At 42.2% G+C, this 24,462-nt stretch overlaps 1 protein-coding gene across 3 annotated transcripts in view; it reads left to right on the top strand.

Annotated features, from left to right (window-relative positions):
* The window catches only part of ubap1 (ubiquitin associated protein 1), a 72,434-nt gene that overhangs the window by 4,473 nt on the left and 43,499 nt on the right, over positions 1 to 24,462 (top strand). For all 3 annotated transcript variants that reach the window (XM_043687518.2, XM_043687529.2, XM_043687521.2), the window contains one exon: positions 17,362 to 17,408. In XM_043687518.2, coding sequence (XP_043543453.1) covers positions 17,369 to 17,408 — 40 coding nt within the window. In that variant the 5' untranslated portion in view covers positions 17,362 to 17,368. The remainder of the gene's footprint in view (positions 1 to 17,361; positions 17,409 to 24,462) is intronic.

Below are 24,462 nucleotides of genomic sequence, written 5' to 3'. Positions count from 1 at the left end.
AGAAAACTGAAAATGGATAAGTCAAAAACAAAATCTATAGTTCTAATCTGAGGAACACTACTGTTCAGAATGCTGGTCAGAATTCCATTTTGTGATTTTAAAAATAGTTTCTACAAATTTTGTTGAAACTGGTATGCCTCTCCAATGTCAATTTGCCAGCTCAAATCTGTAAGGCTGTACTGATTATCTAGCTACATATATCTCTTTGACCCTTCTATATATGTAAGGACAATTTTTGTTATGAAGCTTGTTTCCTGCAATGTTGAATTGTTGGAATTTAGTATTAAACAAAAGAGAAAGCCATGGTATTAAGTGGTCATATAAGGATTTAAAAATACAGTTTTAAAAAAGATAGAAGATTACATGGCAACTAGCCTCCCAGCTGTCAAAATTGGAACTGTAAGTTTAACTGCATCTTGAACATGTTGTTGCCCTGTGAAGGTCTTTGTCATAACTTGACCACAATTATATTTAGAATCTTTTCAATGAAATTTGCTTCATTGTAATAATAGAGCAAGCCAAACGGTGTCCATGCATATGGTATATTCTTCTTTATTCCCCCTTGACCTCTCTGCAATCTTTGATAGATGAGCATGAGCGTGTCACTTTCCACCATCACTATTCCTTTGTTGTCAAGTCTGAGGGAACTGCTCTTGTTTGGTTCCAAGCTTATCTACTTAATTATAACCTTTTAGTCTTCATAATATTATCTCTGAAGCTTCTCAAAAATCTATACTTGGAGTCTTTCACTTTCTTAGTGCACATGTTGACCTCTGTCAGTATTAACTGTGTACACGGAATCAGCTTCCACATGTACATTGACAACTTCAGGTTTCATATACTCTGACATCTATCAATCCATCTACTGTCTCTGTGTTCTCAGATTTCACTTCCAGTTCTTTCTATAGCTGAATCACTCCAGCACCGGCAATGTTTTGGTGAACATCCTCAGCACCCTGTTTTGTGCAGTCACAGAATTTGGTCTGTGATATGGAATTCCTTTCTAATCTATTTCACCACTCATTTCCTCCTCCTTATTTCAGATCTTTCTTAAAAATAACTATGTTTGAACAAGCTTTAAATCATTCCTCCAGATATCTTTCTTTGGCCTCAATTTTTTTGATGATGTTTCTATGATGTTAACAGAACAAATAAATGAAGTATCCTTTTATCATGATTTATTTGTATCATGCATTGGCAATCATTTTGAATTCTGGAGTCATTGTAAATGTGAAAATATTTAGTGAAGATATCCAAAGTCCCCAATTTACGTGACTTAGTCAGTCAAATTAAAAGAACACCGGGTTTCCATATTTAACAAGAAAATAACTGTCGACAATTAACCAACTGTGTTCAACCAGTAGCAGTTAGGAAATATGGACTACTAAGTTATAACTTGACAATTTCAACTCTATCCTTTACGATCAATGAAGCAGTTTTGAACTATAGTTACAGGTGCAGTGCAGGAAATACAGATGCTTCTCATTTAGTGTGTTCTTGCCTTTTTTTAATTCTATGTTAATACTTGTACAATTTTGGAATTTATTTCCCAGTTTGGGACACTTTAAACTCCAAATTTGAAATATATTGCAGTTCTAAATCACTAGTGGAGGAATATCAATGCTGGAGTGCTGTGAGTCCTTTGTAAATCTTTGCAATACTTTGCCAGTAATTTTGTGTTTGTTGGTGACAACGTCATGTCTTTTTCATGAAAAGATTGTTTATTCACTACTTTTTACCCTCTGTCTTATTAAAAAAAACTATTTCACATTACACAACATAATTACATAAAATATCATCAAATAAACCAGAAAGGACAGGGAGATTAGTGTCTGTGAAAAAGAAATGGAGCAATATCATATTTACTATAGTCGAATATAGTACAAGCCAAACGTAGGTGAAAAATCAGATGACTCGTCCCTGAATTTTGGAGCATGTCTTAAACATCTTAGATTAACCATTATAATGGTCTGTCTGAGTGAGTACCAAATTGTGGAAATTGTTTTTGTTCTATCGGCTCAATTCCCAGTAGAAACTGAATTAAAGTTATCCAAACCATTCACATGTAATAGATAAAGTATAAGTAGAAATTTTACTGCTATTACCTCAACTGGTCTCAACCCTTGCTCCAAGGCAAAAGTACAGAGTAATAACTCACTGCATCACTGATGAATTGATTTAGAAACTTCTTAGTCAGTAAGCATCTATGCATGAATAAATCATGTTAAAGTGCCAACATTTTCACATTCTAACTTATTATAAGTGTTAAAGCATTCTTTAATGGCTTTTTTACAACACCCCTTTGCAAAAGGTCTGATTGATCGGTTATAGAAACATGTCCTTTACACTCTGACACCGTTTAACAGTGTTGAGTTTTTCTACGACTTGGAATTAGCAGACTATGATAAAATTCTAGATTCACAAAGGATGCTATTATGTATTCAGCATAAATCCAGAGCTGGAAGATATAAAACACTAGATTCAATTCAGCAAGTAAAAATAAATTTGATGTCTCAGGCACCAAAATACAGACATTTAACATTTGATACACATACGACTAGATTGTCTGTTTAAAAGACTTCATTGTTTATCACAGATCCTCTGGCAAACTGCTAAAATGAAGATCTTTGTTGGAGCACGTATGTGGTTGTCTATTTCAGACATAATGTGATCAGTAGATATTAGCAGTTAGCCCGTGGATCTTTATACATTCTGATATTGTTTGTAGTTTTGTTTATTCTTCAAGTGATAAGGGCTTCATGTGCTGGGTCAGCATTTATTTCCCATCCCTTGAGATATTGAAGGGTGAATTTACTGACCTGCAGGAAATTGGATGTCCTGAGGGTAGGGTGGTATGCCTCTGTCTTACAGGTAGAATGTAAGAAATCTATATCCCTATCTCTTGGCATTCAGAGCCATTTCCTAGTTATTCAGAGTAAAAGAATTACATTATTATCCCCGATTCAGAATTAATAAGAACATTGCAATTAAAATTCTGACCATATCCTGTAGTTAAAAAAAAATGATTCATAACATATCTGGCCATCTAGGGATGATGTACATTGCATTGTTTCTGGAAATGATATGATCACTACATTGTGTCTTGAGTGGCATGTCACTGTAGAGGAATGGCGAGGGCCGTTTTGTGGGCATTACTGACAGTAATGTGGAAGTCTTGTACTGTATAAAGGAAGTTCAGAGCTATCTTTGATACAACTCTGCTAGCTCTGCGAAATGTGTTAAGGGTTTCTCCAGAAAGCTTGTACTTAATAAAATTTTGGTTGTTCACAGAAGTTGGCATGTTGCAGTTGCATCAAGGGTGTAAGAATCTCAAGAAAAAGAACCCAACACCCTGATTGCCCTTTTCAGACAGCTATAATGAACTACCTTCTTCAATTGCTGCAGTACATTTGGTGTAGGTGTACACATAATGCGATTAGGAATGGAGCTCCAGGACTATGACCCAGTGACAGTGAAGTAACAGTGATATAGTTCAGGATAACAATGGCTAAGAGAGGAACTTTTAGGTAGGTGTGTACCCACTAATCTGTTGTCCTTGTTCTTCTAGATTGTAGTGACAATGAGTTTGGAAGGAGTTTTATGGGCCTTGGTGACTTTATAGATGGCACACAGTTGCTACTATGTATTGGTGGTGGAGAGAGTGAATGTTTGTGGTTTTGTGTCAGTCAAGCAGGCTCCTTTGTCCTGAATGGTGTCAAGCTTTTTGATTGTTGTTGAGGCTGTATTCATCCAAACGACTGGAGAGTATTTCATCACATTCCTGACTTGTTGATGGTGGACAGGCTTTGGGAGTCAAGAGATGTGTTACTTGCTAGGAGGAATGAGGACTGCAGATGCTGGAGATCAGAATCAAAACGTGTGGTGCTGGAAAAACACAGCTGTTCAGACAGCATCTGAGGAGCAGGAGAATTGACATTTTGGACATAAGCCCTTCATTACTTGCTGCTGAATTCCTAATGTCTGACCTGCACTTGTAACCAAAGTATTTACATAGCTAATCCAGTTTAGCTATGTACTGTTTACTGGTAACCCGAGAATGTTGTTAGTGGAGGATTCAGCAATAGTATTGCCTTTTGAAAGTCAAGGGATGATGGTTAGAATCTCTTCTGTTGGAGATGATCATTACCTGACACTTTTGTGCCATGAATGTTACTTGCCACTTTCCAGTAGGGCCAGAGAAAGGGATAAACACATGAGTGGGAAGGGAATAAAGGGATATGGATTCGGTTAATAAACAAAGGTTAAATGTGGCAAGCAGGCTTAGAGGGCCAAATGGCCTGTTCCTGTGCTGTATTGTTCTTTGTTCTTGTTCTGAATCACCCTGCTGCTGCTGCTGGTCCTAGTGAGAAAGGTACCTTTGATATTGTGTGTTTTCAGCAGTCTATGGCAATGGCAAGTGGTGCATTTTCTGGCTGTCCAAAATGCCTGCTTTTTATGCCCCAAACATCGGATTATCTCATTGGTTCGATGTTGACAAAACAGTAAAATTCAAATTTGATTGGGTTTTAGTATCTTGGGGCATAGTTTAAACTGATGGGTTAAATTTGAACAGCTGTGAAAGCAACTTATACACTTAATGGTAAGGTCCTAGGGAGTGTTGCTGAACAAAGAGGCCTTGGAGTGCAGGTTCGTAGCTCCTTTAAAGTGGAGTCGCAGGTAGATAGGATAGTGAAGAAGGCGTTTGGTATGCTTTCCTTTATTGGTCAGAGTATTGAGTACAGGAGTTGGGAGGTCATGTAGCGGCTGTACAGCACATTGGTTAGGCCACTGTTGGAATATTGCGTGCAATTCTGGTCTCCTTCCTATTGGAAAGATGTTGTGAAACTTGAAAGGGTTCAGAAAAGATTTACAAGGATGTTTCCAGGGTTGGAGGATTTGAGCTATAGGGAGAGGCTGAACAGGCTGGGGCTGTTTTCCTTGGAGCGTTGGAGGCTGAGGGGTGACCTTATTGAGGTTTATGAAATTATGAGGGGCATGGATAGGGTAAGTAGACAAAGTCTTTTCCCTAGGGTTGGGGAGTCCAGAACTAGAGGGCATAGGTTTCGTGTGAGTGGAAATACATAAAAGAGATCTAAGGGGCAACCTTTTCACACAGAGGGTGGTACGTGTATGGAATGAGCTGCCAGAGGAAGTGGTGGAGGCTGGTACAATTATAACATTTAAGAAGCATTTGGATGGGTATATGAATAGGAAGGGTTTGGAGTGATATGGGTTGGGTGCTGGCAGGTGGGACTAGATTGGGTTGGGATATCTGGTCGGTGTGGACGGGTTGGACCAAAGGGTCTGTTTCCATGCTGTACATCTCAATGACTCTATAGCCACAACTGACTCCATAAATGCAATTGGAAATTTCGCACCAAAAATCTTTATATACCAACGTGACAGACCATGAATGGACAGACATACGAGACGAGCAATCAGCATCAAACAACAGTAAACAGAGAAAATGAAAAATCCATCCCTGCAGGAAAAACTAAGTTCACACAAAAGAACAATACACTTGGATTAAAAATCTAACAGTCTGACCACTAATTGATATGTATAAAGCTGTCCTACTAAGAGGGATGAACTACAGCTGCAGAGAGAACAAAAAGGACTTCTTAGCAGCATTAGAATCAACCTTGAAGGACAATGGACTCACAGCAGAAACCCAGCAGACCATCAGACAGACAGTTGCACCAACACTAAGCAGGAAGAAGGAAGGGAACACCCTCAACACACAGGAGAGGAAAGCCTTATAAGGACTCAGAAAAGACAGAAACATTGTAATCCTACCTGCAGAAAAGGTACCTGCATGCATGACCGACATCTTAAACTGAACACAATACATTGAGAAGGCAAACTCACTGCTCACAGATACCAACGCTTACCAGCAGGTAACGATAGACCCAACGTCAGAGCCACATTGAAGAAACTTCATAAATCAAGACAAATTAACAAGACAGACCTCCAAAAAAATGAAACTGGATGGATTCAACACACCCCTCTTCTACGGACCACCTAAAGTTCACAAACCAGGGTCCCCCCTCATTCTAGCTATTGAGGGAGTGCAAGGAGGTTTATCAGGCTGATGTTAAAAGTTTACAAGTTTTGTAAGGCTAGTTACGGAACATTCTTCCTGAGTTTACTCAATGAATGGAGTCCAAAATGGTGGGTGGAGTCACAGTTTAAACACACAATAGACCATTTCTCAAAGAAACCCACAAAATTCTATCAGGATTAGACAGGGTGGATGCAGTACGGATGTTCTCTATGAACAGGAAATCCAGAACCATGGGTCACGGTCTAAGGATAATTGGTGGAACTTTGAGGACAGGAGAGGAATTTTTCACCCAGACAGTGGTGAGCCAGTGGATGGAAATGTAGTTCTTAGAACTAAAAGTATCTAAGGATATGGAGAGAAAGTGGGAACAGGGTACTGAGATGGATGATCAGCCATGATCATATTGAATGGTGGAGCAGGCTCGAAGGGGTGAATGGCTTTACCCTTCCTGTATTGTATGTCTTTATTATGCGTTGTTTCCATGTCTTGTGACGTTTTTTCTTTCTGTTGCATTGTTATGCGTAGCAGGGAAGCATGTGTCTTCAATTCCTCCTGTCACAACATTTTAATGACTTCTTTCTTGCAATCATCTCTCTTTGCTGCCATTGCAACTTTACTTTGTATTGTTTCAATATCATTCTCATTTTTGCTGACCTGCCTAACCTAAGAATGGTTACAGTACAGACGGAAGCCTTTTGGTATTTCATGTCATATCAGCTTTCTGCAAGACCGCTGAGACCTTTCCCTGAAATGTTCGTGTGTTTTTTGTGCTGTCTGTCACTCTGTTGTTTTGTCCTTCCCAAGATCCACAAGCCTGACCACCCTGGCCGACCCATTGTCTCAGCATGCTCCTGCCCCACTGAACTCATCTCTACCTACCTCGACACTGTTCTATCCCCCCTAGTCCAGGAACTCCCCACATACGTTCGAGACACCACCCATGCCATCCACTCCTCCAAAACAACCGTTTCCCCGCCCCCCAATGCCTCATCTTCACCATGGATATCAAATCCCTCTACACCTCCATCCGCCATGACCAGGGCCTCCAAGCCCTCCCTTTCTTTCCCTCCCGACGTCCCCAACAGTACCCTTCCACCGACATTCTTATTCGTTTGGCCGAACTGGTCCTCGCCCTTAACAATTTCTCCTTCGAATCCTCCCACTTCCTCCAGACCAAAGGGGTAGCCATGGGCACCCATATGGGCCCCAGCTATGCCTATCTCTGTTGGCTACGTAGAAGAGTCCATCTTGCGTAATTACACCGGCACCACTCCCCACCTCTTCCTCCGCTATATTGATGACTGCATTGGCACCACCTCATGCTCCTGCGAGGAGGTTGAGCAATTCATCAACTTCACCAACACATTCCACCCTGACCTTAAATTTACCTGGACCATCTCTGACACCTCCCTCCCCTTCCTGGACCTCTCCATCTCCATTAATGACGACCGACTTGACACTGACATTTTTTACAAACCCACCGACTCCCACAGCTACCTGGATTACACTTCTTCCCACCCTACCTCCTGCAAAAATGCCATCCCCTATTCCCAATTCCTCTGCCTCCGCCGTATCTGCTCCCAGGAGGACCAGTTCCACCATAGAACACACCAATATAATTTATTGTATCCGTTGCTCCTGATGCGGTCTCCTCTACATTGGGGAGACAGGACGCCTCCTAGCAGAGCGCTTTAGGGAACATCTCTGGGACACCCGCACCAATCAACCACACCGCTCTGTGGCCCTACATTTCAACTCCCCCTCCCACTCTGCCAAGGACCTGGAGGTCCTGGGCCACCTTCACCGCCGCTCCCTCACCACCAGATGCCTGGAGGAAGAATGCCTCATCTTCCGCCTCGGAACACTTCAACCCCAGGGCATTAATGTGGACTTCAACAGTTTCCTCATTTCCCTTTCCCCCACTCACCTCAGTTCCAAACTTCCAGCTCAGCATTGTCCCCATGAGTTGTCCTACCTGCCTATCTTCTTTTCCACCTATCCACTCCACCCTCCCCCTTCCTGACCGATCACCTTCATCCCCTCCCCCACTCACCTATTGTACTCTATGCTACCTTCTCCCCACTCCCACCCTCCTCTCATTTATCTCTCCTCCCTTCAGGCTCTCTGCCTGTATTCCTGATGAAGGGCTTTTGCCCGAAACGTCAATTTTACTGCTCCTCGGATGCTGCCTGAACTGCTGTGCTTTTCCAGCACCACTCTAATCTGGACTCTGGTTTCCAGCATCTGCAGTCATTGTTTTTACCACTCTGTTGTTTCTTCCTTTCTGATTTTGTCTCTTTCCCCAAAGACCCAGTTACCTGTGAACTTAACAAGCTTTGGCAAAAATTATTGGTTCATTATTTTTACATATATATTTACCCATTTTCCTGTACTCATTCATCATCCCTCGTCCTGTCATTTTCAGCAGTCATTGTTTGTGTCAACCTCTTTATTCCAAGTGTCTCAAAATTATGTTCTAGCAACTCATTATGTTCTAGCTTAGAAAAAGTAATCATTCATCAGAAGACTGACCAGACTTCTGTGTCTTTTCTTTGCACTTTGTCACAGACCTACATATAAGCTTTCCATCACAGTCATGATCCTTCCTCCCAGACCCACTTTTTCCCTCATATTTCTCTTTTATGAAACTAGCCGCTCAAATAGACATGGTGAGGACAGTGCAGGCGTGAGAGAGAACCTGCACAGTTACTGCCTTTGTTGTTTGAATTCATGTATCACTGGACATCGGAGTGCATCTGGGAAAACTACCAAATAGTGAAATTCGCAACTAATCTTGGAGGAACCTGTTTGGGCGAAGTTCTCAGCGCAGAACCAGATAAGTTAATTGTTGTTGTAAAATTCCAACAGAAAGGCTGCAGTAGTGACTAGAGTGGGATTTTTTCTTGTTTATATATTTTGGGAGATATGTCTCTTGATTAAACTTAAAATATAAGCCATAACTATTAATTTAACCTGGGCAATGTTTTGTAGAGGAATAAGACGGTGCTATTTTCTGGGTCTGAAGATTGTGAAGGAGCAAAAATGACCTTTAGTACAGTGATATGTACTTCTTGTCAGATGTGGGAGTTGAAAGAGAGTTTCAGGGTTACTGCAGATTATATCTGCCATAAATGCTGTTGGATGTGAATCTTATCAGATTGAATGGATTGGTTGGAGAGACAGTTAAAAGTAATGAGGAATTTGCAACAGCAACAGTATGTGATGGGTGGCAGTTATAGGAAGGGGGGAAAGTCACATAGATGGGTTAACTCCAGGAAAGGTAAGAAAGTTAGGCACCTAGGGGAGGAGTCTTTTGTGGATAACCATTTCAAATAGGTATGCTGTTTTGGAAAATGTAGGGGGTGATGGATTCTCAGGGGAATGTAGCATGAACAGCCAAGTTTCTGGTGTTGAGACTGGCTGTAATGCAACGAGGGGAACGTCGGCTTCTAAGAGATCAATTGTGTTGGGGATTCTGAAGCCCGAGGTACAGACAGACGTTTCTGTGGCCAGCAGTGAAAAAGCAGAATGCTGTGTTGCTTCCCTGGTGCCAGGATCAAGGATGTCTCAGAGAGGGTGCAGACTGTTCTCACTGGAGAGAGAGGCCAGCAACAGATCATTGTCCACATTGGAACCAATTACATAAGAACGGAAAAGGTTGAGATTCTGAAGGGATATTACAGAGAGTTAGGCAGAAATTTTAAAAGGAGGTCCTCGAGAGTAGTAATATGTGGATTACTCCCAGTGCGATGAGCTAGTGAGGGCAGGAATAGGAGGATAGAGCAGAAGAATGCATGGCTGAGGAGCTGGTGTTTGGGAGAAGGATTCACATTTTTGGATCATTGGAATCTCTTTTGGAGTAGAAGTGACCTGTACAAGAAGGATGGATTGCACCTAAATTGAAAGGGGACTAATATACTGGCAGAGAGATTTGCTAGAGTTGCTTGGGAGGATTTAAACTAGTAAGGTGGGGGGGGGTGAGACCCAGGGAGATAGTGAGGAAAGAGATCAATCTGAGACTAGTACAGTTGAGAACAGAAGTGAATCAAACAGTCAGGGCAAGCAGGGACAAGGTAGGACTAATAAATTATACTGCATTTATTTCAATGCAAGGGGCCTAACAGGGAAGGCAGATTAACTCAGGGCATGGTTAGGAACATGGGACTGCGATATCATAGCAATGACAGAAACATGGCGCAGGATTGGCAGCTTAATGTTCCAGGATACAAATGCTACAGGAAGGATAGAAAGGGAGGCAAGAGAGGAGGGGGAGTGGCATTTTTGATAAGGGATAGTGGCATTTTTGATAAGGGATAGCATTACAGCTGTGCTGAGGGAGGATATTCCCAGAAATACATCCAGGGACGTTATTGGGATGGAACTGAGAAATAAGAAAGGGATGATCATCTTATTATAGACCCCCTAATAGTCAGAGGGAAATTGAGAAACAAACTTGTAAGGAGATCTCAGCTATCTGTAAGAATAATAGGGTAGTTATGGTAAGGGATTTTAACTTTCCAAACATAGTGCCATAGTGTAAAAAGTTTTGATGGAGAGGAATTTGTTAAGTGTGTGCAAGACAATTTTCTGATTCAGTATGTGGATGTACCTACTACAGAAGTTGAGGAGAAAGTGAGGTCTGCAGATGCTGGAGATCAGAGATGGAAATGTGTTGCTGGAAAAGCACAGCAGGTCAGGCAGCATCTAGGGAACAGGAGAATCGACGTTTCGGGCATTAGCCCTTCTTTCCTGAAGAAGGGCTAATGCCCGAAACGTCGATTCTCCTGTTCCCTAGATGCTGCCTGACCTGCTGCGCTTTTCCAGCAACACATTTCCATCTACTAGAGAAGTTGCAAAGCTTGACCTACACTTGGGAAATAAGGCAGGGCAGGTGACTGAGGTGTCAGTGGGGGAGCACTTTGGGACGAGCGACCATAATTCTATTTGTTTTAAAATAGTGATGGAGGGGGGATCTAAGATGGCGGCGACCTGAGAAGATCACACTGCAGAGCTTCGTATCCCAGCAGGAGCAGGACGGTCCTTTAACCCACCCAACCAAGGTCATCAGGATTTCTTGGGGTGTTGGAAAGATTGTGGAGCCCCAAGAAACATTTAAAAATTGACTTACCTGTATTTTCAACTGTCCAGAAATGCCGAAAAAGGGAGGAGGAGCATCTGAGGCCAGGCCTGCACCAGCCTCAGAGCAGATTACTCTCCAGGACCTGGTGAACCAGCTCTCGAAATCTCGCGATATGTTGGGGAAACAGATTGAAGAGAAGCTGGCTCCAGTCTCTCTCATGCTGCAGAAGCATGAGCAGCAGCTGGGAGACCTGGAGAAGAGGACGGATGAGGTGGAGCACAGGGTCACAGTGGTGGAAGCTGATGCCAGTTCATTCAAGGAAGAGATCCAAGCCCTGAAGATGCAGGTTCATAATTTGTGTGACCAAGTGGATGATCTTGAAAACAGGGGCAGGAGAAAAAACATTTGGATCATCGGTCTGCCCGAGGGTAAGGAAGGTGAGCAGCCTGCGGAATTTGTTGAAGATTGGCTTCTGAAATTCCTTGACTCGGAGACTGGCTTAAGAGGATTGAAGATAGAGAGGGCTCACCGGGTCGCAGCATAGAGGCCGGGTCTGGGTCAACGCTCGTCCTTTCCTGGTGCGGTTCCATCATTACCGGGATAAGGAGAGAGTCATGGAGGCTTCCAGACTCCAGGGGAAGGATCCAAAGGCCCTAACTTACGAGGGGTCCAAGATCATGTTTTTTCAGGACTTTTCAGCGGCGGTGTTCCAGAAACAAAAATCGTATGATGGTGTCAAGAGAAGATTGAAGGAGCTTGGGATTCAGTACTCCCTGAGATATCCGGCAGTGCTTCGAATCACCTTAGATGGATCCGTTCATCTCTTTGACACATCCGAGAAGGCAAGAGACTTTGTGGACAAACTAACCTAAGTTAAACAATTGTAGTATGTATAAATATCGTTGCTTGGGTATGTGTTTATCATTCTGTAAAAGAAATGGAGGAAATCCGGTTGGAGTTAGGACATACCAAAGGATGGGTGGGGTATTTATTCCTTTTTTTTATAAAAGAATGTTTTTTTTAATTCATATTGATATTCTATGGGGTGTTTATTCTTTTTAGCTTGTGCTTGCGATGCGGCTCTAGCTGGGAGAAGCGAAGGTGGTTGAGATGGTTAGATGCCTATTTATGGGCAGTTCGGGACGGGTAGTTGCCCCCTCCGGGCAGGGGGTGAGTTCCCCTACTCAGCGCTATTGGCACTTTATATGTTGGTTTGTTTTCTGGTTTTTGTTGTTTTTTATTTTTAATAATTTTGTATGTTTGTTAAATGTAGTGGTTTTAGTTTATGTAGTTTTTATATTTGGTGGATCATGCGACACTAAGGCTCAGCAATTTGTGGTTCGGGTTCCTCCTCTCGAATTTAAATGTAATTGCAGAAGATTATGGCTAATGATTTGATTAAACGGTGTACCTGGAATATCAAGGGAAGTCACTCACTAATTAAGAGGAAGAAGGTACTCTTGAGTCTTAGAAAGGAGAAGGTGGATATTGCTTTGTTACAGGAGACACATTTGGATGACAAGGAGCATCTGAAATTACAGCAGAATGGCTTTGACCAAGTTTATTTTTCATCATTTGATACCAGAAGTAGGGGAGTGGCTATGTTGGTAAGGAAAAATCTCTCATTTAAATTGTTGGAATGCGTTAAAGACACATACAGGAGGTTTGTAAATCTTAAAGCCTTGATAAATGGGAAAGAATATGGCATTTTAAATGTTTATTGTCCCCTAGCTCATCCTCTTAAATTCTTGGTAGATGCTTTTTCTAAACTGATAAGTCTCAAGTCTCGGCACATCATTATAGGGGGAGATTTTAACTGCCTCATGGACACCACAGTACACAGGTTGCCTAAAGGTCCCTCGATACCCTCTGCACAAACTAAACAGTTATTGGGTTTGTGTGGGGAATTAGGATTGGTGGACGTCTGGAGGTGTCTCCACCCTACAGGTAGGGATTTCACGTTTTTCTCCAATCTGCACAGATGTCACACGAGGATTGATTTTTTTCTGACCCCTGCGGTAACCCTGGATCTGGTGGCATCCTGTACGATTGGTAATATTGCCATCTCTGATCATGCTCCAGTGTACTGATTAGCAAGTTTAGATCTCATGGAATACAGGGAGAACTAGCCATTTGGATACAGAACTGGCTCAAAGGTAGAAGACAGATGGTGGTGGTGGAGGGTTGTTTTTCAGACTGGAGGCCTGTGACCAGTGGAGTGCCACAAGGATTGGTGCTGCGTCCTCTACTTTTTGTCATTTACATAAATGATTTGGATGCAAGCGTAAGAGGTACAGTTAGTTTGCAGATGACACCAAAATTGGAGGTGTAGTGGATAGCGAAGAAGGTTACCTCAGATTACAACAGGATCTTGACCAGATGGGCCAATGGGCTGACAAGTGGCAGATGGAGTTTAATTCAGATAAATGCGAGGTGCTGCATTTTGGGAAAGCAAATCTTTGCAGTACTTATACGCATAATGGTAAGGTCCTAAGGAGTGTTCTGAACAAAGAGACCTTGGAGTGCAGGTTCATAGCTCCTTGAAAGAGGAGTCGCAGGTAGATAGGATAGTGAAGGTGGCATTTGGTATGCTTTCCTTTATTGGTCAGAGTATTGAGTACAGGAGTTGGGAGGTCATGTTGCGGCTGTACAGGACATTGGTTAGGCCACTGTTGGAATATTGCATGCAGTTCTGGTATCCTTCCTATCGGAAGGATGTTTGAAACTTGAAAGGGTGTTGCCAGGGTTGGAGCGTTTGAGCTATTGGGAGAGGCTGAACAGGCTGGGGCTGTTTTCCCTGGAGTGTCGGAGGCTGAGGGGTGACCTTATAGAGGGGCATGGATAGGGTAAATAAGCCAAGTCCTTTCCCTGAGGTCAGGGAGTCCAGACTGGAGGGCATAGGTTTAGGGTGAGAGGGGAAAGATATAAAAGATACCTAAGGGGCAACATTTTCACACAGAGGGTGGTACAAGTATGGAATGAGCTGCCAGAGGAAGTGGTGGAGGCTGGTACAATTGCAATATTTAAAAGACATTTGGATGTGTATACGAATATGAAGGGATATGGGCCGGGAGCTGGCAGGTGGGACTAGATTGGGTTGGGATATCTGGTCGGTGTTGACTGGTTCGAGCGAAGGGTCTGTTTCCATGCTGTACATCTCTATGACTTTATGACTCTAAATTTAAAGTACATAATATATGCCATAGAATCAGCAAGGATGGGGAAGTCGGTGAGAGGGAAAGCAAAATGGTGACAAGAGTTGGAAATTATGAATGGACTGCTACAATTAAGAATTTTTAGATTAGATTACTTACAGTGTGGAAACAGGCCCTTTGGCCCAACAAGTCCACACCAACCCTCCGAAGAGCAACCCACCGAGACCCATTCCCCTATATTTCCCCCTTCACCTAACACTTTAGCAAGGCCAGTTCACCAAACCTGCACATTTTTGGACTGTGGGAGGAAACCTGAGCACCCGGAGGAAACCCACACAGACACAGGTAGAATGTGCAAACTCCACACAGACAGTTGCCTGAGGCGGGAATTGAACCCGTGTCTCTGGTAACTGTGAGGCAGCAGTGCTAACCACTGTGCCACCGTGCCGCCCAAGAAGAGTGAAAAGAAATTGAAATGTTGTGGGGTATTGCTAGTTGAACCCTGGTTGCAGTATTTGTAAGATTGTTACAGGTCACTGGGAAAGATGAAGCACCATTATCAAGTAGAAATTAAATTGGCACTATGTGCAGGTCTGTGATACTCTCAAAGTCTTCATGTCAGATTGAAATGAGGCTGAGAGGTTAATGAAATAGCAAATGAAAAATGGACCTGGGAAAATGTGAGTCGAATGCTTTATTCATTTGAACTTCTGTAATGGTTTCAGAAGAACCATCACCATTGAATGCAGTTTCCTGTTGTCTGTCTGAATGCTTATTGAATGGTACAGGAGAAAATGAGGTCTGCAGATGCTGGAGATCAGAGCTGAAAATGTGTTGCTGGAAAAGCGCAGCAGGTCAGGCAGCATCCAGGGAACAGGAGAATCTACGTTTCGGGCATAAGCCCTTCTTCAGGAAACCGAAGAAGGGCTTATGCCCGAAACGTCGATTCTCCTGTTCCCTGGATGCTGCCTGACCTGCTGCGCTTTTCCAGCAACACATTTTCAGCTATTGAATGGTACAGTCAATTAACAAGTTGGGCAGGGTGGTGTGTATATCTGTAAATAGCGTAATGCTTCACACACATTTCATCAAATTGAAATGGAAGATGTTATTTCTGCACTTGCCAAGCTATCACAATTCTTTTATTATCCCATGTGATTGCGTTGAGGATGAAACTAATCCACCTGGTCCTTCTCTATTCACTTTGAGATAGCTGACCATGCTATCCTTCTCCGACACCTCTCCATTGTCATGCAGTGGGTTGGACTGAAGCATCCTAGTTTCATTCTTATCTATCAGGTTGTAATGAAAGAATGACGTGCAATCAATTCGCCTCCTATTCCTGCACTGTTACTCCTGGTGTCATAGAGTCATTGTCATAGAGATGTACAGCACAGAAACAGACCTTTCCTTCCAACTCGTCTATGCTGACCAGATATCCTAAATAAATCTAGTTCCACTTGCCAGTATTTGGCCCATATCCCTCTCAACCCTTCCTATTCATATACCCATCCAGCTTCCTTTCAAATGTTGTAAGTGGACCTGCCTCCACCACTTCCGCATTCTATGCAACTCTTGTATCTTTCTCTGTGACAATAAATACAAAGTAATCATTTAACTTCTCTGTCACTTCTGCTTTCCCCCAATTTAAATTGTCCAGACTGTGACTTAATGGGCCCATGTTTATCTTAAATCGTAGAATCTCTAGAGTGTGGAAGCAGGCCATTCAACCCATTGAGTCCACAGCAACTCTCTAAAGAGCATCCCACCCAGACCCACCCTCCTATCCTCTCCCTGTCACCCTGCATTTCTCATGGCTAATTCACCTAGCTCTCACATCCCTGGATGCTACGGGGCAATTTATTATGGCCAATTCACCTAATCTGCAATCTTTGGACTGTGGGAAGAAACCAGACGACCAGGAGGAAGCCCATGCAGACATGGGGAGAATGTGCAAACTCCACAAAGACTGCCTGAGGGTGAAATCAAATCCACGTCCCTGGTGCTGTGAGGCAGCAGTGCTAACCACTGAGCCACCATGGCAAATGTTTTCTTTTTACATACCTAAAGAAGAATTTACGGTATATTTTCGTGTTTTTTGCTAGATAGCATTTATATTCTGTTCTTCTTTCCTTATCATTTTCTTGGTCCTCCTTTGTGCCCAAAGATTTAGCTGGTACATTGGAGGCTGTAGTGAATAAACAATATTCTGGTTTTAATTTCTTGTCCTTGTTTTCAAATTTGTCCATGGCTCTATCCGTTCTCCTCTCTGCAGCACCAGAATTGTCTTCAACTTCAATTTTCTTGACTTCCCTCCTAAACTTTGCATTTCTCTATCTATTCTTCTTTTTAAAAAAACTAATTTTTTGATCAAGATATTGGTCACTGGTCCTAAAATCTCTTTATTTGGCTTATTATCAATCTTGTTTGATAACACACCTGTGAAGCATTGGAATGCTTTGCTACGTTAAGGCCATTTATTAAAAAAAATGCATATTATTGGTTTCAACTATTGTACTTGGGTTGGCACAGTGTACAACAGCACCAAAGCAGAAATGTAGATGGGCCTTGTAGCCAAAATAGTACAATATCTTAACAGTAATTATCTTAGCAAATTTGTGTCATTGCCAGTGTAGTCTTCAATATATCATAACAATCTTACTACCATAGATGTAAAGTTAGAATCTTAAATTCAATGTAGTGTGTAATTTAGTGTCTAAGTTCAAATGAAGATTTGCAGATGTTGGACATCTGAAAGGAAAAGAAGAATTGCTGGAGAAATTCAGCAGGTCTGGCAGCATCTGTGGGAAGAAAACAGAGTTAATGTTTCAAATCTGGTGACTTCTCTTCAACTCTGGTTTATGCTCTGCAACATCTGTGGGAATAAAGCAGAGTTGAAGAAAAATCTCCAGATTTGAAACATTATCTTTGTTTTCTTCTCACAGATGATACCACATCTGCTAAGATTCTCCAGTAATTTCTGCTTTTATTTAATTTAATGTGTTGGCTATGCAACCTCAAATATCTTTGATTATTAATCAGCATTACTTGCCTTTTTCTAGATTCTAAATGGCCTCTAGGAAATCGGGATCAGATTTTCAGAACTCTGGTAGGTGTATAACCTGCATTATTTTAACAGACTGTAAAGCTACACCCTAATCTCAGTCCATCTGCTGCTTGTTACATACCTCTACTTTCATATTCGATTATTGCTGTCCTTGTATATTGCACTCACCATGAAGTTAATTTTGTTCAAAACACGGCCTATGTTACATCCCACATTAATACTCTTCACCCCTGTCCTTAATAAATTACATTGGTTTCTGATCCCCACCAGCCTCCTGTGCATCTGCCAACTCTTCACAGCATTATTGGTAAGCAATTAATGCAACTAGTTAAGTGCCACAGGGATCAATGCTGGGGTCTCAGATATTTACAATTTATATTAATGACTAGGATGAATGTATGGTAGCTACATTTGCCAATGAATTAAGACACATAGGAAAATAAGTTGTCAAGATGAGGTTTAAAAGTCTACAAAGTGATACAGATTGGTTAAGTAAGTGGACAGAAATTTGGCAGGATAACAATGTGGGTAAATGTGAATTTGTCCACTTTCACGGGAAGAATAGAGAAGCAGTATACTATTGAAATAGAGATTGCACAATTCATGGCACACATGGAATCTGGGTGTCCTGCTACATAAGTCAATAATTAGGAAAACAATAGGATGCAAAGGGAATGGAAAATAGAAGTAGGGAGGTTTTGCTTCAAGTGTATTTGGCCTTTGTGAAATTACATCTAGAGTATGTCTGGTAGCCTTGTTTGAAAAATCAGAGTTCAAGTGAATAGGAGTTGATTTTATTGAAACTTATAGATCCCGAGGACACTTGATTGCATAAATATTGGATGTTTATTCTTCTGGGAGAAACTGGAACTAGGGAACACAATTTAAGAATACGAGGTCTCCTGGGATAAAGCTGTGGTGAAATAGCTTTGTCTAAGAAGGATTTTAGTCTGTGAAATTATCTTCTGCAGAGTGCAATGGAGGGTGGGTCATTCAACCTATTCAAGTCTAGGTGAGTATTTTGATTGACTAGGGAGTCCAGGTTTATGAGGGTAGAAAGAGAATGGAGTAGAGATTATATTCAGAAGAATTAATCAGATGGTGGGGCCTACTCAAAGGACTGCTCTTAAGTCTTCATATGTGCAGCGGAAGCGGTGAGAACGGAAACTGGGGGTGGTCAGGAAGGTAAGTTCTCCATTTAAAAACTTATCTTGTGGGAGAAGCGGTTCATTGAGGTTTGAGAAGATGAGTGAATTGATATATTTGGGCATCAGCTGATCCCGAGACACTAAACAGGTAGTGTCTCCCAACCGCCCTCCTCCTCTAACCTAAAAAAAGACTCTGTGGTCTGTTGATAAGGTAAAGCTTTTCTATTTCTTCTGTATGGTGTGATTGGTTTAAAAAATTACTTTTTAAAAATTTATCTATTAATTGGTTATTTGAAAAAGACCATAGCAGAGAAGTGTTAGAAATTATTTAACTCATAAATTTATATAAAGTATTGCAGTAATTAACTAAGTAGAAATGGCTGGGTAGGTGATGTGCTGTATGATGTGGGAGCTGGCCGATCCCATTGTGGATGGCAGTGACCACACTTACACAAGTGTTGGTTACTGAGAAACTCCGGCTTAGAGTTGATGATCTGGAATCTAACCTTCAAACACTGTGGCACAGCTGGGAGGGGGAGAGTTACCTGAATGCTTGGTTTCAGGAGGCAATCATACCTGGTAGATTAAGTGATTCAAATTCAGTTTGTGACAACAGGGTGTGATTGCAAGTGAGGAAGGTAGGTGGATCCTGAGTTCAGAAGTGGTGGAGCCTCAACTTTTGACCTTATCCAATATGTATGAGATGCTTGTTCCCTGTGTAGATGAGGAAAAGGGTTCCAGGGAGGATGAACCAGCTGAACACGGCACCATGGTGCAGAAGGCCATTCAAGAGAGGGAAGCAAAAAGACAAGTGGTAGTTACAGGGGATTCTATAATTAACGGAATAGATAGTATCTTTTGCAACCAGATCAGGAGTCCTGCGTGGTGTGTTGCTTGCCTGGTGCCAGGGTGAAGGGCATCTCTAACTGACTTGAAAGAATGTTGGAGGGGGAGGATCCAGTTGTTATGGTCCACCATGGGACTAACAACATAGGCAAGTTGGGAAGGAGGACCTATTTGGATATTATCAAGTACCAGGAATGAAATTAAGAAACAGATCCTTGAGGGTCATAATCTCTGGATTACTGCCCGAGCCAAGTGTTAATTGGCATAGGGATAAGAAAATTAGGGAAGTAAACATGTGACTATGGGAGTGGTGTGGGAAAGAGGGTATCCATTTCATGGGGCATTGGCATCAGTTTTGGAACCGGGGGGGATCTGTACCGATGGGATAGTCTCCACTTGAATCGATTTGGAACCAAAGAGTGGAGATAAATGAGTGTATTCTGGCTGGCAATCAGTGACTAGTGATGTGCCTCAGGGATCGGTGTTGGGACTGCAATTATTTACAATTTAGATAAATGATTTGGAGTTGGGAACCACGTATAAGGTGTCAAAGTTTGCAGATGACACTAAGATGAGTGGTAGAGCAAAGTGTGCAGAGGACTGTGAAACTTTGCAAAGGAACATAAATACTTTAAGTGAGTGGGCAAAGGTCTGGCAGATGGAATACAATGTTAATAAATGTGAGGTCATCCATTTTGGTAGGAGTAACAGTAAAAAGGATTATTACTTGAACGGTAAAAGTTGCAGCATGCTGCTATGCAGAAGGACCTGGGTGTCCTTATGCATGAATTACAGAAGTTTGGTCTGTAATTAGGAAGGCAAATGGAATTTTATTCTTCATTGCTAAAGGGATTGAGTGTAAAAACAGAGAGGTTACGTTCCACTGAACAAGGAGCTGGTGAGGTCACACCTGGAGTAATGTGTGCAGTTTTGGTCTCCTTACTTGAGAAAGGATGGACGAGCATTGGAGGGGGCAAAGAGGTTGATTCCGGAGTTGATGGTGTTGGCTTATGAGGGGAGATTGAGTAGACTGGGATTATATTCATTGGAATTCGGAAGACTAAAGAGGGGTCTTATAGAAAGATAGAAAATTATGAAGGGAAGATGGAAGTAGAAAGGATGTTTCCATTGGCAGGTGAAGCTAGGACAAGAGAGCACAGCCTCAAGATTAGGGTGAGCAGATTTAGAAGTGAATTGAGAAGGAGCTTTTTCACCCAGAGGGTTGTTAATCATGTAGTTCCTTGCCCAGCGAAGTCGTTGACACTACTTCAGTAAATGTTTTTAAAGCTAAGGTAGACATTTTTTTGAACAATAAAGGAGTTAACCAATATGGTGAGAGCTCAGCTAAGTGGATCTGAGTCCGAGAAAAAATCAGCAATGATCATCATGAATGGCGGAGCAGGCTTGAAGGGCCAGACGACCTACTCCTGCTCCTAATTTTTACGTTCTTATGTCTTATAATCCTATTTGTCTGTGCATCATTAAAATATCTTGGATTTATTTTCTCTAAAAGCTTTTCATACATAGAAATCCAAATACAATTTCAGCAAAATCAGAAAATTCTGAGCAGAACATGACTACAGCCACTGTGAATTGGCTTTAATGAGATTGAAGAGTTGAGATTGTTATTTGTAGAATGCAAGCTTTTCTTACCTGTATGGCTATAACGTGATTCCAGCCCCATTAGTTTAAATGCATGGCTACTGTATGATTTTCTTATAACGTAAAATTGCACAAGAATGGAACTATCATATTATATCAGAACTGACTGTACTTTATAATGTCATAGAGTCATACAACACAGAAACAGACCCTTTGATCCAACCAGTCCATACCAAATATAATCCTAAACTAAACTTGTCCTGCCTGTCTACTCTTGGCCCATATCCTTTCAAACTTTTCCTTTTCATGTACTTATCCAAATGTCTTTTAAATGTTGTAATTGTGTCCACACCCACCGCCTCCTCAGGAAGTTCTTTCCACATGCAAACCATCTACTGTGTTAAAAAAAAAATGCCCCTCATGCCTCTTCTAAATCTTAGCAGAGAAGATTTGTAGCTCAGGTTGAAGTTCGGGATGTAGGTTTGCTCGTTGAGTTGATCGGTTCACTTTCAGATGTTTCGTCACCATACGAGGTAACATCGTCAATGAGCCTCCGGATGAAGCACTGGTGGTATAGCCCATTTTTTATTTGTGTTTAGGTTTCCTTGGGTTGGTGACGTCATTTCCGGTAGTGATGTCGTTTCCTGTTCTTTATCTCGGGAGGTGGTAAATGGGATCCAAGTCATTGTGTTTGTTGATAACAAACTGTACTGTATCATAGTGTTATATCATAGAGTCCCTACAGTATGGATGCAGGTTATTCAGTCCATCGAGTCCACACTGACCTTCTAAAGAGCATCCACCCAGACTCACCTCACTACCCTATCCCTGTAACCCTACATTTCCCATGGCTAATCTACTTAGCCTGCACATCCCTGGATACAATGGCCAGTCCACCTAACCTGCATATCTTTAGACTGTGGGGGGGAAACCAGTGCACTTGGAGGAAACCCACACTATAATGAAATTGAAGGGCGTGTACTGTATCTTTAAGAGTGAGTGAAAGCTGGCAAGCACCTGTCGTGCCACAGAGTGTGCTGGAAAATTGAAAGATATAACATTTTGCCTGTAACCCAGATATTAATTATAGAATCATAGAGTAAAAGAGATGTACAGCATGGAAACAGACCCTTCAGTCCAACCCGTCCACGCCGACCAGATATCCCAACCCAATCCAGTCCCACCTGCCAGCACCCGGCCCATATCCCTCCCAACCCTTCCTATTCATATACCAGTCCAAATGCCTCTTAAATGTTGCAATTGTACCAGCCTCCACCACATCCTCTGGCAGCTCATTCCATACACGTACCACCCTCTGCATGAAAAAGTTGCCCCTTAGGTCTCTTTTATATCTTTCCCCTCTCACCCTAAACCTATGCCCTCTAGTTCTGGACTCCCCGATCCTCGGGAAAAGACTTTGTCTATTTATCCTATCCATGCCCCTCATAATTTTGTAAATCTCTATAAGGTCACCCCTCAGCCTCCGACGCTTCAGGGAAAACAGCCCCAGCCTATTCAACCTCTCCCTATAGCTCAAATCCTCCAACCCTGGCAACATCCTTGTAAATCTTTGCTGAACCCTTTCAAGTTTCACAACATCTTTCTGATAGGAAGGAGACCAGAATTGCGTGCAGTATTCCAACTGTGGCCTAACCAATGTCCTGTATAGCCGCAACATGACCTCCCAACTCCTGTACTCAATACTCTGACCAATAAAGGAAAGCATACCAAACGCCTTCTTCACTATCCTATCTACCTGCGACTCCACTTTAAAGGAGCTACGAACCTGCACTCCAAGGCCTCTTTGTTCAGCAACACTCCCTAGGACCTTACCATTAAGTGTATAAGTTGCTTTCACAGCTGTTCAAATTTAACCCATCAGTTTAAACTATGCCCCAAGATACTAAAACCCAATCAAATTTGAATTTTACTGTTTTGTCAACATCGAACCAATGAGATAATCCGATGTTTGGGGCATAAAAAGCAGGCATTTTGGACAGCCAGAAAATGCACCACTTGCCATTGCCATAGACTGCTGAAAACACACAATATCAAAGGTACCTTTCTCATATGAAAAATCTGTGCAGCAGAACACCGAAGATGACGCAGGGAGATCTCTAAACAGAAGAAGATCGACACCGGAGATGACAGCCGCTGTCTGGTTTTGAAAAATTGGGTTACTGTAAATTTAATAGGGGATTTATTGGATCAGTATATTGTTATTGAGTGGAGTTAGATAACAAACCTTTTAGAAAAAGGAGGCTAGGAGTTGTAAATAGTTGTTGGTTAATGTTCACCTGACAGTTAAAGAATAAAATTGATATTTTTTTGTTAAGAAGTGGAATTTGGGTAGTTCTCTGTCACTAATACTTTAACAGATTATGAGGTGAGGTGAGCTTTTCTGTGTGTTTGGTTTAATTTAGCAGAAGGGTTTACTGCCATAGCATAAAGTCATAGAGATATACAGCACAGAAACAGACCGTTTGGTCCACGCCAACCAGATGTCCCAACCTAACCTCATCCCACCTGCCAGCACCCGGCCCATATCCCTCCAAACCCTTCTTATTCATATACCCATTCAGATGTCTTTTAAATGTTGCAATCATACTAGTCTCCACCACTTCCTCTGGGCAGCTCATTCCATACACGTACCACCCTCTGTGTGAATAAGTTGCCCCTTAGGTCTCTTTTATGTCCTTCCCCTCTCACCCTCAACTTACGCCCTCCAGTTCTGGACTCCCCTACCCCAGAGAAAAGACTTCATGCCCCTCATGATTTTATAAACCTCTCTAATGTCACCCCTCAGCCTCCGCTCCAGGGAAAACAGCCCCAGCCTATTCAACCTCTCCCTATAGCTCAAATCCTCCAACCCTGGCAACATCCTTGTAAATCTTTTCTGAACCCTTTCAAGTTTCACAACATCTTTCCGATAGGAAGGAGACCAGAATTGCACACAGTATTCCAAAAGTGGCCTAACATGTCCTGTACAGCCGCAACATGACCTCCCAACTCCTGTACTCAGTACTCTGACCAAAGAAGGAAAGCATATCAAATGCCGCCATCACTATCCTACCTACCTGCGAATCCACTTTCAAGGAGCTACGAACGTGCACTCCAAAGTCTCTTTGTTCACAATACTCCCTGGGACATTATAAATCCTGCTAAGATTCACTATCCCAAAATGCAGCACCTCGCATTTCTCTAAATTAAACTCCATCTGCCACTTCTCAGCCCATCTGATCAAGATCCTGTTGTAATCTGAGGTAACCTTTTTCGCTGTCCACTACACCTTCAATTTTGGTGTTCATCTGCAAACTAACTAACTGTACCTCTTATGCTCACATCCAAATCATTTATATAAATGATGAAAAGTAGTGGACCCAGCACCGATCCTTGTGGCACTCCACTGGTCACAGGCCTCCAGTCTGAAAAACAACCCTCCACCACCACCCTCTATCTTCTCCCTTTGACCCAGTTCTGTATCCAAATGGCTCATCTCC

The sequence above is a fragment of the Chiloscyllium plagiosum genome, unplaced genomic scaffold, assembly GCF_037043375.1.
Source record: "Chiloscyllium plagiosum isolate Xiang-an unplaced genomic scaffold, Cpla_swu_hap1 HiC_scaffold_1, whole genome shotgun sequence".
NCBI classification, from domain to species: domain Eukaryota; kingdom Metazoa; phylum Chordata; class Chondrichthyes; order Orectolobiformes; family Hemiscylliidae; genus Chiloscyllium; species Chiloscyllium plagiosum.
This window is presented reverse-complemented; position numbering and strand designations above follow the sequence as displayed.